Here is a 16,696-nt window from a genome sequence, read left to right as displayed (position 1 = left end):
AAAAAACCTTAAAAATAAATACAAAAAAATAAGGAGAACAGTGAATAGTAATTCGTACCAAACAACCTTAAAGGGGCACAATCAGACAAATACAAAATGGTCCAGAACTTATTTCATCAGGCAAACACACTCTTTACTTGAAAAGACATATACATCAGGACACCTGAACCTGTACAACTCCTAGCTTCCTCGTAGTTGGAGATTATTGGAGGCTGTTGTCAACATCTCCTGAGAGCTAGACTGCCTGCTGTTGATTCGTAGGATATTGATTTGATTTTTGTACTGGAGTTTAAATAGCTGCTATGATTAGGTGGAGCAGCAATTTATAAATACATAGATTTACAATTTGTTAATTTAGCAGATTGCTTTTAAGGTACATGATAACAGATTTTTTTCTGGGAAGCAAACTAAGCTAATATTTTCCAAGTTAAGCTACAGGAACAGTATAATACAATATATTATGGTAATAATATGTTGCTCATGTTTTTCTGGATTTCACAAAATATATATATTTTTTGGTAATCTGTAATTATTTATTCAAAAATACATAAAATAAAATGCACGCATCCGATAATTTAATACTCTTCTATGATTACCATATTTTTTATTTATGTAATATTAAAAGGTGCCATAGAATGCATTGATACAATAGTTTAAATTGTGGGGCTGTGTATATGTTAATAGGGCAGAGAGCGTCACAAATGATTTTTTTTTTTTTTCAGCAATGTAGTCATAGTGAGCATCAGCAAGTTGTTTCAGCAGCAGGAGAAATTCCATCCACAGTGGTTTTAGGGGCTTGAGCTGCTCTGCATGCCATACATAAGGTCTGTGGTTGTTTGACTTGCACAGTTGTTTACAGAGATGAGTTTACAGTTATTTTACTGTCTTTGAGTATTTGTGGTCAAATTTATGTGAAGAGCAGTACCACTTTTGTACTTTTTTTTTTTTTTTTTTTTTTTTTTTTGTATCACCTTAATGGAACTTAATAACATTGTTCCCTACCATACAGACTGAACACTTTGATTTTTGATATTCTAGAGATCCTTGAATGTTTCTAAATTAGATGTTAGTCTTGCAGCACCGTTGGGCCTCTTTACTGCTCATCTGAGATAGCATACATAAAAATCTATATAACCCACATTTATACTTGGAGGATCAAGTGCAGCTTTGTATATTTATGTAAATATAAGTAAAATTAAAAGTTATTTTAATTAAAAATTAAAAGTTATTTTAATTTTGACACAAAAAAAAACAGTACTGTGCAAAAGTCTAAGGCCACTAGTATTTTCACCAACAAAAATGGTTTTAAGTCAGCTATTTATATATTTTGCTGTAGTGTGTCAGTAGTAAATATCAATTTACATTTCCAAACATTGTTTTTGCCATTAATTACAAGGAGTCTGACTACAGTCAATGCTCCACACAGAGATCTGATCTCACCATCATCCTGTCTGTCTGGAATAACATGAAGAAACAGAAAAACTGAGACAGACTAAATCCAGAAGAACTGTGGAAATGTCTCCAAGACAAATCAAGAAACCTATCTGCAAAGCTAAACGAAAAACAATGCACAAGTGCACCTAGGACAAAAGCTTTTTTTTTAATGCATAGTGTGGTCCACCAAATGTTGATTTAATTTAGTTTAGTTAATAGAAGTTAATAAATTTATTTATGGCATTATTTTTGACGTAGGGCTGGACGATTAATCGAAAAGTAATCAAAACCGAAATTCATGTCCTCTAACCGGCGTAATTTTCCCATGTCGGTTATTTCGTTTATTTAATCCTGTTAATACTTCCCCCTTAAAAGCATACTACCGTGTATGTAGCCACATGATTCTGCCAGTCAATGGCATAAAAGCAAAACAGGGAGGTGAACGCCGGTTCAACAAATAGTGATGGCGCGTGAGCGGTGAGCCTTGCGTCTTCACTAAACTTTGTCAGTTGTATTTGTTTTATCGATCTACCATGTTTGCGCAGCCATTTTTTATCTTACGTGAACATAAACAGATGACACACATGTGCATTATATTTGCTTAAAGAGACAATAGCCTAATAAACACTACCTGTCATTAATGTTAATCCAAGAACAAAAGAAAATCATTCACTGATCTTGACTGAATATATTTAATAACTTTACTTGATTAATCTATTTATAAAAAGAAAACTACGCAGTGTTTTAAACTTTTAATTACAGTTTCTGTACCTGGAATTTTGTTTAGTTGTATTTATTTATGATATTGCTAATTGATTTGTCTGTTCCTATCTTATTACTGACTATTTACTTGTCTTTAACACATTTATATTAATCTTGTTGTTTTTGCTATGGTATTTTTTTAATCACAGGCAAAATTCCTCTTGCAGTGTTTTGTAGGCTGCTGATTTTTGCTCATGTTATTCAGCTGCAACAGAATGCTTTGTAAAAATGTTTAACATCTAAATGTTTGACTTAATTTTTATTTTATATTGCATTTTTTATCTCATTGGAATCGAAATTAGGAATTGATAAGAATCGGAATCGATAAGCAGAATCGGAATCGGAATCGATAAAATTCAAACAATACCCAACCCTAGTAAGAAATGTTACGAACATAGATAAAATAACTGCTGATAGTCAATCATATTTACAGTACAAACCTTGTCAGTGAACTATGAGGGCAAAAAAACAAAACAGAAACAAAATAATCGTTCATTAATCGTAATCGAGGTAAAATGTTCAATTAATGGAGGTTTTGATTTTAGGCCATAATCGTCCAGCCCTATTTTGACGGCATCCTCACTTTACAGCATTTTTACACAAGTGCCTAAAACTTTGCACAGTACTGTATTTTTGCAGGTTTCTTGAACTGTTTTGGAGACATTTCACAGTTCTTCTGGATTTAGTCTGTCTCAGTTTGTTCAGTTTCTTCATGGCATTCCAGACAGACCGGATGATGATGGGATCAAGTCTCTGATCTGCACTGGCTGCTGTCAGACTCCCTGTACAAACAAAAATCTCACTAGATTATTACATTTAGTGGCAAATGTTTGAAATGATGTTGTAATGGAATAATGTTTGGAAATGTAAACTGATATTTCCCACTGAAACACAACAGCAAAACATTTTTTGTTGGTGAGTATAAGTGAGCATAATTATTTTATTTTTATAAATTTTTTAGAAATACCATATAAATAAATGAATAATCACTTAAATACTATTAAATATTAGTGCTTTTGTTATGTGAGTTAAGTATAATCCAATCCTTAACACAGAATTTACTAAATTATGTAATTATTTAATTAATTTTCATTAGAGCTATAATGTATCCGCTTTTGGTGGATACATGATTACTGAGCTCCCGCTGATCGCGTGGAGCTTACCGTCTCCGAAATCGGCGAAACACATTTTTAAATAGGCGATGTCTTTATAAATAAACCACATTTTTGAGTTTAAACCAACTACAATCTCGCCTGAAATACTTTTAAAATGACATTTCATGACATAATAACAGTAATATTTTGAAAATGATCCAAATAAATGATGACTGAAATCATAATGCTGCGTGATCTCATCTAGTCAGCATGTTTAGCAACCAAGTCCCGCCCCCGAAAGTTCTGAAACTTTGAAAAAGTACTACCTCGCCAGCAGGGACTTTCTGGGGGGCATTTTTTTACCCAGAACTTTATTTAGTTCCTGGTTCCTGCTATGGAAACACACCGAGTACTGGCACAAAGTCCCTAGTTCCTAGTCCCTAAAGTTTCTCACTCTGTTCAGCTTGCAGTGTCACGTGTCTAAACAAACAGCACATGCTGTCACTGATTTCAGCCACTAAAGGCCGCTCTCGCACTGTATAATTAAAACGGAGCCTTCTCAGCCGCTCCAGCACAGGACGAAACGCAGAAAACTATCGACGTTTTCTGCCGATAACAGATTTTTCCAGCAATCAACTATCGGTGCCGATTAATCGGTAAAACCAATAAATCCGTCGACCTCTAATAAGAACATCTTGTGCTACAATATAAACAAATAAATCTGTTACATCAGGTTCACTCAGAATGACAATACTTTATCACATAGACAACACAGTCTACATAGCTTTTTAACACACACCCACATAAAAAATAAAATAAAAATCGTATGCTTTTTTTTAAATGGCTGACCCACTATTTTAGAGCACATTACAAGTTCATTAGCTTTGTTTTTAGACTAACAGATAAACTCATATGCCAAACCGAATTATAGTACTACAAGACACTCATGATTACAGAATATGCTTTCTTGCTCCAAATGACCTCAATCTATGGAGAAAGTAGATTCTTTAAATTGATTTTTTTACAGATATCATCTATATGATCTCTCCATGATAATGTTTTGTCTATCCATACTCCTAAGTACCTATATGCTTCTACTTGTTTGATGTTCTCTTCATGTATAACAGCAGGTGTTGAATGAATGTCAGCAACAGGTCCTAATACTATCTCCTTAGGTTTTTTTTTTTTTTTTTTTTTTTTTTTTTTTTTAGTTAATACTGGGGGCATTATAGTCACACCATTCGACCAGTTTGTTTACCCTGTTGATGCTGTTCTAAGCACTCTTGGTTATTCAATAATGATATTAACACATTATTATCAGGGTACTTTAAAATATACTGATCATTCCTGTTTAATCGACAGTCATCTGTATACAGTGTAAATAACATAACACAGAGCTTTCACAATAATTGATGAGAAAAGAGAGTGCCATTTAATTAAGTATGGGTTCACGTCTAACTGTATTAGTTTAGACACAAGAGTGTTAACTTGAATAGTATCAAATGCAGAAAAAGTCCAGAAATAATTATCTAACATAAGTTGAGTTGCCTTTGTCTAGATGTTTAGTAATAATCTGCACTAAGGCAGCCACTGCATCCTCAGTGCTGCTATCTTGTTTATGTGCAAACTGACACTGATTGTATTGTATTGTTCACTTTGACATTATTAGACAAATATTTAAGTAGTATTCTTTCTAAACATTTGCCTATTACTGAAGTGAGGGCTATGGGTCTATAATCTTTACATTGCTTTGGACAGAGTGTTTTTGGTATCGGTTTTATGATTGAGGTTTTCCATATTGTCAGAACCATATGTAAGTCAATGGAAGCCTGAAATATTGGTTGCCACACTGTAGCTAGTTGACAAGCAAAGCTCTTAATGAGGCTAGGAGCACACCCACCTGGACCAACAGCTTTTGTAGTATTAACAGACCGAAATGTATTCCTAACTTCCACAACACCGATCACTATCTTTTGGGAGGAAGACAATACAATGTTAACTAGATCATTTTTGCTTGTGGGTTCAAATCTTGTAAAAAAAAAAATGTTCATTAGCAAAGCTGATGTTGTTGTCTGCTACAATACATTTGTTTGAAGAGGATAAACCTGTCATTTTTTTTCATGGTATTGCAGACTTTCCCAGAATTTTGCATCATAATGTTTGATTACACTATATATTAGACATATATAAATGCTATATTACAATATCATTGTACACTGTATCAGAAAATTAGATAAGTCAACAAAAAGTGACTAAAATGTGGCTTAAATGCTTATTTTGTGTCATCTCCAGGTGCTCTGACTGAATGCTATGATGAGCTGGGGAACCGCTACCAGCTGCCTGTCTACTGCCTCTCGTCTCCTGTCAACATGATTGAGGAAAAAAGTGAGTTGGAGACCATTGAGATCCCAGAAGCTCCAGCTAGCGAAGGTCAGGAGTGTCAGTTGCGTCTGCGTCTCTCCACGGGACGAGATCTACGCCTGGCCGTCTGCACGAATGACAATGTCCAGCAGATGAAGCACCGTCTACAGACCCAGGAGGGTGTAGTGGCCACCAGTCAGCGCTGGTTCTTCTCAGGCCGACCACTCACTGACAAGATGAAGCTGGAAGAACTGAAGATCTCCAGAGAGTATGTCGTCCAGGTGATCATCAGTCAGCCTCCCACAACCCAACCACTGCAGCAGAACCCCACTCCTGTGGAAAACTAATGACTCATTGGGGATATTAAACAGCACACCAAGTGTGTATGTGAGAGAACATAAATGTGCATGGGCCACAAGATTTTTCAGAAGATTTCTCTATTTTTGGATTTGCCATTTGAGTCTAGAGTCAACCTCTAGAGGCTTTTCCCTTCAAACACTCACTGCCTTTGACTTCTAGCTTTTTTAAGGGAGTTGAGACTCAGATATTCTGTTTAAAAGCATCAGGTCTAGAAAACCAGAGTCCTGAATTAATCAAAAGAGGTCCAAAAAGTATGGTTTTGGCAAAGGAAACTTAATAATGCTATGTTATTTTTAAGAATATGGAGTTGTAAGCTTCATATTCTTTTCTCCATTTTTCTTGTGATGAGATCATATGTCTGCAAAGCAGACCGGAAGTATGGACCTACCCATTTCTGCTAGAACTTGAATTATAAAACAGAGACAATTGGGGTCAAAAGGACATTTTAAAGTGCTACTGGCTTTCAGGTACAGGAAAATTACTTGTTGGACTGTTTTATTATATGTTACATTTCACAAAACCAATGTCAGGTTTGGGTTTTCTGATTGTCCATTAGCTTTAATGTTTTTTTGTTTTTTTCAGATACATTTTCAATTACATAAATTCTCTAAACCGCATTCATTCAACTCTCATTTCAAAAGAGGGTAAGTTTATTAGTCATGTAGACAAGTAGATCAGCTGTTTGACTTTTGCCTCTTTATTAAACGTGCTTTTAGTGGAGGTGGTAGGTGTCACATTTTGCAGATAGATTTCAGTCTAGACAGATTTATTAAGCTCTGAAAGGTTGCCATGTTGCTACGCATCATTCCACTCATCCTAAGGATATATAAGGGTGTTAAGGGGGTCATCATGTAATAATTGTGTGTATACAGTACATGTGAAAGGGGAAGCTACTGTACTGTAAGACAAGATGATGTCTTTGGATGTTGAGAGGCATAGTAGGGGAGGAAATGACGAGGAGCAGTAATCTATAATTATATGAAAGGAACCAGACTCAAAACCCCATCAATGCCATAGTATGAGCGCTAAGTGCTATCCTATTTAAATTGATTCAGGGCTTTGTCCTACTGAAAAGAATTGAGAGTTAAGAAGAAGAAAAAAAACAGCTGCATATTTTAATAATAGAGAATGTGTTTTTAATTAAAAGTTGATGAAACATTTGTAAACTTAAGTATTTCTGTTTGATTTTGTTACAGTATTGTTTATTAACAAAATATCATATTTTTTTCCTATATTTCCTTATATATACACACACACACACACTACTAAAGTTTGGGATCAGAATGGTTTTTGTTTTATTTACATGAGTTTCTTGTGCACATCAAGTCTGCATTTATTTGATCAAAAAATACAGGAAAAACATATATTATTATGAAATATTATTATTATGTAAAATAATGTTTTTTTCTATCTTAATATAATTTCAGATATATATTAGGCAGCACACCTGTTGCCAGCATTGATAACTAATAATAAATCAGCATATTAGAATAAAAGGACCATGTGACACTTTATACTGGAGTAATGGCTGATGAAAATTCTGCATTGCATCACATACATAATTATATTTTAAAGGATATTAAGATAGAAACCATTATTTTATATTGTAATAACATTTTGCAAAAATGATTTTTTTTTTTTGATCAAATCAAAAAAATTTGAGCCTTGATGAGCATAAGAGACTTTGTTAAAAAAAAAATACAATTCTAACTGATCCCAAACTTTTGACCAGTAGTGTATATAATTTCAAATATTGGGGTGCTTTTCAATATCCCTCCTCCTTTCCTCGATCCTCCGTCCTCCATCCTACGACCTGGAAACTGATCAAGCTCAGCCATCTTTGAAGGACATCTCAATTCTCTAATAGGAGTTGAGGATCGAGGAGCGAGGAGGCTTCCTGAGGAGCTATGAGCGAGGATAAACAGGTGTATCCTTTGCGGAAGTGTTTTTCATTGAAAAACCTGACACACAAATAAATTATCCTCCCCCTTCACATCTGTTGTAATAATTTGTATTTATATTTTACCTTTTCACTTCAAATAAACCATGCATGTCATATATTTCAAACAGGGTATCTTGCTTTATTAATATTTATGATGAATATCTTAATTAACAAACTTTAACAAAGTTTAAGGGCAGATCCCTTTAATCACAACTGATGACACTTTGGAGTAACACTGAAGGGAGTGAGGATCAATAATTTCACTTGATTCAAGTCCTCCATCCTCATGTCATATCCTTGTGTCCTTCCCTCGCATCCTGAAGGGGTGGAGCTAACATCAGGAAAGGAAATGAGGATGTGAAAATAAGCATTGAGAAGCACCCATTGTGTGTGTGTGGAATCTTTTGTTAATTTTTTTATTTTTTATGAAATGCAACAAATATTTTAAGCAAAAATCATTTTATATTATACATTTATTAATAATTAAAAGTATTTATGTTATGTATATGTCATTTGGCTTGATATACTATATTAGAGCAAGATAATATAATTTCACTTACGGGCCTATAAATTTAAGCAAACTTCCATCCTACTTAAAAGTCTGTTGTGCCATTTAATTAAGTCGACTGTTGTAGCCTATGTCCAGCTTATGTTCTCCCTTCATTAAAAATGTTGTATATATACTGTCTGGATGACAGCTTGGTAAATCTGTTGGCTATCAAATATTCAATATCGCTACTCAGTAAGTACATTATCAGCACTGCTGGAGACGTTCAAACAAATATCAGGTAATTTACAATCTCTATGATGAGCTTGCAAGATTTATTTTCTCATCACTCCTCAATGCTGAAAGTGAACACTTAATGGTGATTGGCTATTATTTTTTTTTACCAACATAGGCACGAGAGCTCAGCTCTCCCCTGGCCTCTTTCTCTATTATTAGCGGTTGTAATAACGTTGGCAGATCTGACACATTCGGGATAGGAAAAAGGTGCCCAACTTCAGTAACCTTTTATGGTATTACAGCTGTGAAATTACAAGCAAAAAATACACATTTTGAGATATGAACTAAAAAAATAATTATGAATTTTATTAACATTAAATCATCCTCCTCCCATTTTCACCTCAAAAATGTAAGAAAGGTGTGCCTCCCCCGACAAGCTGCCACTGGTAACAGATAGGGCGTCATGTCATGAAATATTTTAAATACAACTGACTTTGCAATTAACGTGAATTTAATTAAAACATTGTAATTTACTAATTAGAACACTTAAATTGTACAGAAACTGTACAAGAGTAAGAAGTAGAGTAAAATATAATTTGTATTTGTAGAGTAAAATATAATTTGCATTATCAAAGAACATTGAACAAAACAGCGGTTTGACTCATCTGAACGCCTCTTATTGGCCATTGTACTCATAAGCTCAACAGAATCATGTGTGATTGGTTAAAATCTGCAGTGTTGTAGCTAAAAACGCGTGCCAGTTCTGCAAACCCAGATTTGAATTTAGCAGCTAATGATTTGCCGCACTGAATGACCTAATTACACCAGTGTTATGGTTTATCAAATATAAAAAAAAAATTTATTTTTATTTTTTTTCCTATTTTTTGTCTTTTGGAAGTTGCATTCAAAATCCACTTGCCTTAAAAACCTGATGGGGCATGGCTGAAATTGTGTTCCGGGAGTAGCGGTCTTTCGGCTGGGCCCCCCACTGGTCCAGTGCCCGATAGGCCCGTATATATATATATATATATATATATATATATATATATATATATATATATATATATATATATACATACAGTGGGGCTCGAAAGTTTGGGCACCCCTTGCATAATCTGTGAAAATATGAGTAATTTTCAAAAAAATAAGAGAGATCATACTAAATGCATGTTATTTTTTATTTAGTACTGTCCTGAGTAAGATATTGTACATAAAATATATTAACTTTTAGTCCACAAGACAAAAAAATGCCTGAAATTATTAAAATAACCCCTCAAAAGTTTGGGAACCCTTGGTTCTTAATACTGGTGTTCTCTTACCTGATGATCCTCGACTGTCTTTCTGTTTTGTGATGGTTGTGCATGAGTCCCTTGTTTGTTCTGAACAGTTAAACTGAGCATCGTTCTTCAGAAAAATCTTTAAGGCCCTGCAGATTCTTCAGTTTTCTAGCATCTTTGCATATTTGAACCCTTTCCAGCAGTGACTTTATGATTTTGAGATGCATATTTTCAGACTGAGGACATTTGAGGCACTCCAACACAATTATTAAAAAAGATTCAAACATTCACTGATGTTCCAGAAGGAAACAAGATGCAATAAGAGCTGGGAGTGAAAACTTTTGGAATTTGAAGATCAAGGTAAATTGTACTTAATTTGTGTACCGGGAAACATACAAGTATTTTCTGTTGCTTACGAAGGGCAGAACTAAATGGAACAAAATGATATTTCAACAAAATGAGACAAATTTGGCCATCTTTGCCCCCTCCCCCAGCTCTTAATCCATCTTGTTTCCTTCCAGACGCAGTGACTGACTTACACTTGATTTGACAGACTTAAAGGATCTGAATGGATTGTTAGAGTAATTGTGACCACTCTGCATAATTTGAGAATTTGTGAAAATCTTCATGCTGACACTGAGCAGTTTGCCCTTTATGTTTATTCACCACCATGTTTAACCCACCATATATATTTTAAAGTTAGTAAGTCCTATTAAATCATGTCATAAAAATACATACAGTCTTTGTGGCTTTAGTTTAACAGTGGCTTTATCACGTAATGCATCTTCATTGTCATATAGTCATGGTATTAAGTATCTTGGAATTCCCATTAATTCTGTAACTAAGTTTTGGTTTGTGGTTCAACACTATGATGATAAAGGTGTGCACTTTCTTGTGTTTAGTGATTTTTCCCTAGAATGTGTAACTCATACCAGGACAGTGACTGTGGTATAATGCACAAGTGTCACTACCATCGAAATATCTGGATGTTGCAATCATGTCCAAATTAGCACGCTCTACATTTTCATTTGACCTAATTAATGTGACCTAATTAATGTTTAAAGTTAGCTTCACCGGAAAGAGCATGTGAGGCCCTTATTGATGACTTATATACCTATATAGATATGTGTGTTGGATCATCAATTTTTTATGTTTTAATCATTTTAAAGGCTGCATTTATATGATCAGAAAATAAACAGTAACTGTGAAATATTATTGCAATTTAAAATGACAGTTTTCTAATTAAATATACTTCATAAAATTCATTCCATAATTAAAGCTAAATTTTTATCAGCCATTACTCCAATCTTCAGTATCACTTGATCCTTCAGAAATGTAATATGCTGATTTACATTAATAATAATAATAATAATAATAATAACATATTACAGTAATTTCTGAAGGACCATGGGACACTAAATACTGGCATAAGGGCTGTTGAAAATTACATTTTTATCACAGGAATAAACTATGTTTGAAAGGATATTAAAATAGAAAATATATCACAATACATTGTTGTTGTTCATTTTTGATAATATAAATTTAACCTTGATGAGCATAAGCAACTAATTAAAAAACATTAAAAATCTTACTGATGCCAAACCTTCTAACAGCAGTGTATTCAAAATATGAATCACCAAAAAAAAAATTATTTCATTGTGAGAGTTGACCTGTACATTACCATACACAGTTGCTCCTGTTAAAACCCCTAGCACATAAAAAACACTGTTGCATAGCTCATGGAAACCCCAAATGAAAACTGGCTTTATTTAGAACTTGATAATTCTGCTTGCTGTAAATTCACACTTCTGTATTACATATATAAATGTTGCTCAGGTTCAATACTACTTCAGTGAAAGGCAAGAGGAGAGAGTCACCACAACTCATTAAATTTTCAAGGTAAGATTCAAAAGAAGGTGTCTGTCTCAATGTAATTTTATATATAATATTTATTTTAATATGAATGTTTATTAAATATGTATGCATAGTAATACTATAATCTGTTTACTTTATTTTATAATATAATTGTTAATATACTTACTATTTTTACTTTTTCTTTAGATGAACAAGATTATTTTTGTTATTCTTCAAGCTGCTCTTCAGATGGCAGGCAGCACTTCACTGAGGTTCATCAAGCCAAATGGTGACTATTGCTTAAATCCCATTTATTAGTATTGCACTCAGCAAGGACACATTGCTTAAAAGTGACAGTAAAACATTTAGTTTCCCTGTGTTACCATAGATAACTCTTGCCTCACTACATCAATAAATACATAAAAAGATGATTAAGAACGAGTTAAAAAAAATACAATAAAAAGTGTGGATAAAATGAAGACATTTGCACTAGCATTTCCATAACTCGCTAAAATTAACATACTCCTTCAGGTTTGTGCTTCTTTTGAAGGCCATGCCAACTTAGCTAAACCAGTATATAAAACCGCGAACAACAAATATCATTAAAATTAATATATATTTATATATGAATCTTTATCTCAGAGGATTTGTTTATTTTATTTTATTCTTATTTTTTGAACAAAGTTTAAAAGAACATATTTTATTAGTGCTATCAAATCATATGATGAGTCTGATAAATAATCTTTACTGTTATAGTTCTGGCTTTGGAGGTATCAAATCTGTCCAGCTTTGAGGTATTCCTGCATTGTAAAGAGCAATATAAAGGAGAGGAAATTTACTGGGAGAGGAATGGGGAAAGCATCTCTCAAACAGGGAACTTCATCACTGTTATAATAGATGGGCTGCATGGGGGAAACTTCACATGTCACAGACCAAACAGAGACCTTTTGAATTACACACTACTACTGGTCCATCCAGTTGAGTTTCCTAAAGGAGTTCTTACACAATCTAGTGACAGAGGTAAGTATGAAGGTTAACACCTACATTGGAATATAATATATTTAAATATATTACTTTTAACAGGGTCATTCTTATGTCCAGAGCTTGACATTAACTTAGTTGCTCATCAGCAGCCCCTGCTGAAAAAAAAAAAAGAAAAAAAAGAAATTCAGCTAAACCCAGTCTAAGCTGGTTTAAGTTTGGTTTTAGCTTGTCTCCCAGGCCATATATATATATATATATATATATATATATATATATATATATATATATATGTATATATATGTATATATATATATATATATATATGGTCAGGGGAGACTAGCTGATCAGCTAATACCAGCTTGACCTGCTTAGCAGGCTGGGTGGGAGACAAGCTAAAACCAAATAAATGTATATATATATATATATATATATATATATATATATATATATATATATATATATATATATATGTATGTTAGTATGTGTATATATATATATGTGTGTGTGTGTGTGTGTGTTTGTTTTTTGTTTTTTCCAGCAAGGATTGTGGCTTTTTGAAGTCACTAGCCACTAAGCATTTTCATTGGCCACAATTTTATTGTAGGGCAATTGCATTATAAATGTTTAAAGCTTACTATGGCATGATCAAATTTACCCTAGTTAGATTTACTTCTTCACAGTGACTTATTGGTAGCAGTGTCATGTGACATTGGTCACTAGCAAGTGATCTCAGGGAGTTGGTTCTATCAACGAATATTGTTCCCAAAAAAGTCATGTTTTATTTTTTTATTTCTTAATGGTGGAGTTAAAATGTTTATTTCTCCAGTTTTTATCAGTGTTATCTTGATGACTTAATTATTAATGGAACTGTGAATTAACCAATAATAACTTGCCACCTAGGTCTACTGTTTTTCTTATTGCTCCTGTAAATCTTTAAATTTATATTATGTTTATGTAACATGAACATGAATACAATGTGAATTATTAGTATTTCTCATTGTGGCCACTGCTCTTAAATAAAACTGCTTAACTTTTTATTTGCCTAGAATTTATTTCTTGCACCGCAAGAAACTATAATGGACAATTGCATTGCTCTTGGAAATGGCATCAGGAGCGGATCCAAAGAGCTGTGGTATATTTCACAGCTATCCGGTGAATAATGGTTATTCTGTGTTAATTAAACTTTATTTTATTTTGAGTTGGGATGGATTAATCATTGAAATATTGGCCTAAGCATTCAGTTTATTTAGGCTTATCTTAAAACAGCAAATCAATGCTAAACTGACCTTGTATTTGTACAGAAACTCTAGTCCCATCAACTGCACTCTGGACTTGGATATATCTGGGCTGACTTGTATTGAAAAGGATTATTGTCAGTACTCTGAAGAGTCTAGGAGCATGAACCTCACACTGTTTGTCAGAAATCTTTATAGGCTGGAGGAGCACCACAGGACTTTCCTCATCCAAGACATTGGTAAGAGCTTTGTGTTCTCCCGGGTGGTCGCTACATGCAGTGCACATCCCTGTATTAGTTCCAATTTAGTACATTTTAAATATACCTCAATTATAAATGAAAATTTAAAATGAACTAACACACTAAAGTTAAATTAGTACTTTACATGTAAAAGTTTAAAATTTGAAAAAAAAGAAAAAAAATTACAAGTTTAATTCGACATCATTGCAAAGTGCACATAAGTATGTTAAAATTATGAAATTGTATTCTCCTTAAGTACACTTATGTGGACATTTATTGAAGTAATATTGTTATTTGCAAGTAGAACTACATACAGTACAATTAATCACACTTCTTTTTCACAAGTCGTTTATGAATAAAAATAAATATTTGACTTGTCAATAGTGGGTCCCAGCCCCACTAGACTGCTGATTAAACTGTTATTTCAAACCCTCAGTCAAGCCAGATAAAGTTAGTATCACCAAGATCCAAGATGATGTATTTGAGTGGCAGCCCCCTGAAACATGGAGTTTCCCCTGTAGTTTCTTTCCCCTCTCCTATGAAGTGAAAGTAGTTCCTAACAATCATAGCTGTGACTACACAGGAAGGCGTGTTGAAGTAAGACCTTTTTTTTTTAATGTTTTGTTGTTGTTGTTGTTGTTTATTAACATCAAAATATATGTAAATTCCTCAAAATAGAAAAATGAAACCAGCGAGACACATTACAAAGTGAAATTAAAAAAAGCATATACTTTCTGCGTTCGGGCACAGGACCCACTAACTAAAAATGTTTGGGGTGACTGGAGTCACCGTCATCAGTAAGTATAGTTTAACCTACAGTATTGTTATATATTTTTTTATGAAAATATTCCCCTTTACATTCTACATCTGTTTTTTGTTTTTTTTAACAGGAGAAAACACCAGCAAACCTGAGGTGAATGTTGATTTGTGTTTTTTAATTACCATATTGGTCATTTTTAGTTTTTATATGATGAATAATGCTGTGTTTCTGACAATTGTCAATTCTTTATTTTATAAATGTATAGGTCTAAAGGGAACCAACCCCCCCCCCCCCAAACTTGACAATCTGCTTTCTATTCCTGTCAAAATATTCCAACTATTCATATTTATACTTATTTTGTATTATTAAAATATGCCATGGTGAAATGTATTTGTGCAGTCATTTTCCAGATCATTAACAATATATTGGATGTCTTTTGAGAATTACATATTGGATGACAATTGTTATTTATGATACTATAGACTTTAGACTATAGACTATATTTTATTTTATAGTGTTATGTAATAAGATCCATGTTAGCCAAGCACTGATAATTTAATTTCCTAATGGTTCTAAACAAATATATAATTAAAATATATTATTTATTAATATTATTACACTTCTATTTGCTTTGACTTATAATATATTATAGCCTTTACATGAAAATACTTGACAGCATGTTGTTTAAAAAAAATAGTTACAAATTCCAGTAAAATATCCCCACAATCATCTATGATGCCTCTCTGTCTATCATTATGTGTATTTTGCTGCAATCCATTTTCATTCTGCTGATGAGGTTATATAATGTGAGTAGAAGCAGGTTAGAGGTAAAATTTGTCTCTGAATTGAATAAATAACACTAAATTGTAACATTAAGAACAATTTCAACATGAAAGGGTTCTTCAGGATGACATAGTTTTAAATAGTCTAACTAAGTGTAAAAACTTTAATGAATTTAAATATAATATAATATAATATAATTGTGGCAGGGGGAGGTGGTTTAGCGAAGTCTGCAGCAGGAGAGAGAATCAGGAGACGAGCGGTAAGTGAGTGGTTTGGGCAAAAACTATCAACACCTGTCTCTTGTTTCAGTAATTGGTGCGGAGAGAGTATAAAACGCCAGGAGAGACAGAAGCAGTCGAGAGAGAGATGGACTGCTGACACGAACCAGAAACGGGATCCGGAACGAGTAACCCGGAAGTGTTGTGCGATCGTGTCTGTGTTGATGTCCGAGTAAAAGTCACCATTGGTGTTTATAAAGTTTAAGTTTTGATTTTGAGTTAATAAATTCATCAGCAGTCCAGCCGACCCCTTTGTCCTCTTCCTTTCCTCTCACAAACTTACTACACTGGTGCCGAAACCCGGGAAAGGAAGCAGGAGTGCCGCCACTATGTAGAGTCCCTCCTCTACGCCATTTGCGGATGTTATTTCATCCCTCACGGCCCTACATTAGGAGCAACGCCAGGCCCTGCTGGACTTGAGAACGGATCAGGAGCGGCGATTCCATGGCATCTTTAAAACCCAGCAGAAGGACCGCGAGAGGTTCCGGAGATGGATCGACCGGGAGGTTCGCGCCGAGGCCACGGGACCGCCCGCGGTTCCCACTCACTTACCCCTCCACAAGATGGGACCACAAGACGACCCAAAAATATATTCCTAGAACTGTTTGA

General features: G+C 33.9%; 2 protein-coding genes across 3 annotated transcripts in view; both read left to right on the top strand.

The window, feature by feature from the left end:
* LOC113046325 (ubiquitin domain-containing protein 2-like) overlaps positions 1–7,599 on the top strand; it is a 22,907-nt gene extending 15,308 nt beyond the window's left edge. Inside the window, exon 3 of the mRNA XM_026207216.1 lies at positions 5,583–7,599. Within this exon, the coding sequence (XP_026063001.1) occupies positions 5,583–5,998 (416 nt within the window). The 3' untranslated portion in view covers positions 5,999–7,599. The remainder of the gene's footprint in view (positions 1–5,582) is intronic.
* On the top strand, positions 6,417–16,696 carry il12bb (interleukin 12B, b). Of its 2 annotated transcripts, XM_026206206.1 has the most exons (11): positions 6,417–6,478; positions 6,594–6,655; positions 11,791–11,853; positions 12,016–12,097; positions 12,565–12,828; positions 13,839–13,944; positions 14,094–14,266; positions 14,703–14,863; positions 14,945–15,063; positions 15,157–15,179; positions 15,292–15,967. In XM_026206206.1, exons 4-10 carry the CDS (start codon positions 12,016–12,018, stop codon positions 15,176–15,178), a joined length of 927 nt encoding a protein of 308 aa, XP_026061991.1. In that variant the 5' UTR covers positions 6,417–6,478; positions 6,594–6,655; positions 11,791–11,853; the 3' UTR covers position 15,179; positions 15,292–15,967. The 2 variants fall into 2 exon arrangements, with proteins under 2 accessions (XP_026061991.1, XP_026061990.1); XM_026206205.1 differs by lacking the exons at positions 6,417–6,478; positions 15,292–15,967 and adding an exon at positions 16,119–16,696 and having other exon boundaries at positions 6,595–6,655.

Source organism: Carassius auratus, chromosome 27, assembly GCF_003368295.1.
Source record: "Carassius auratus strain Wakin chromosome 27, ASM336829v1, whole genome shotgun sequence".
In the NCBI taxonomy this organism is placed as follows: domain Eukaryota; kingdom Metazoa; phylum Chordata; class Actinopteri; order Cypriniformes; family Cyprinidae; genus Carassius; species Carassius auratus.
The sequence above is the reverse complement of the archived record's forward strand: the minus strand, read 5'-3'. Positions and strand labels throughout refer to the sequence as shown.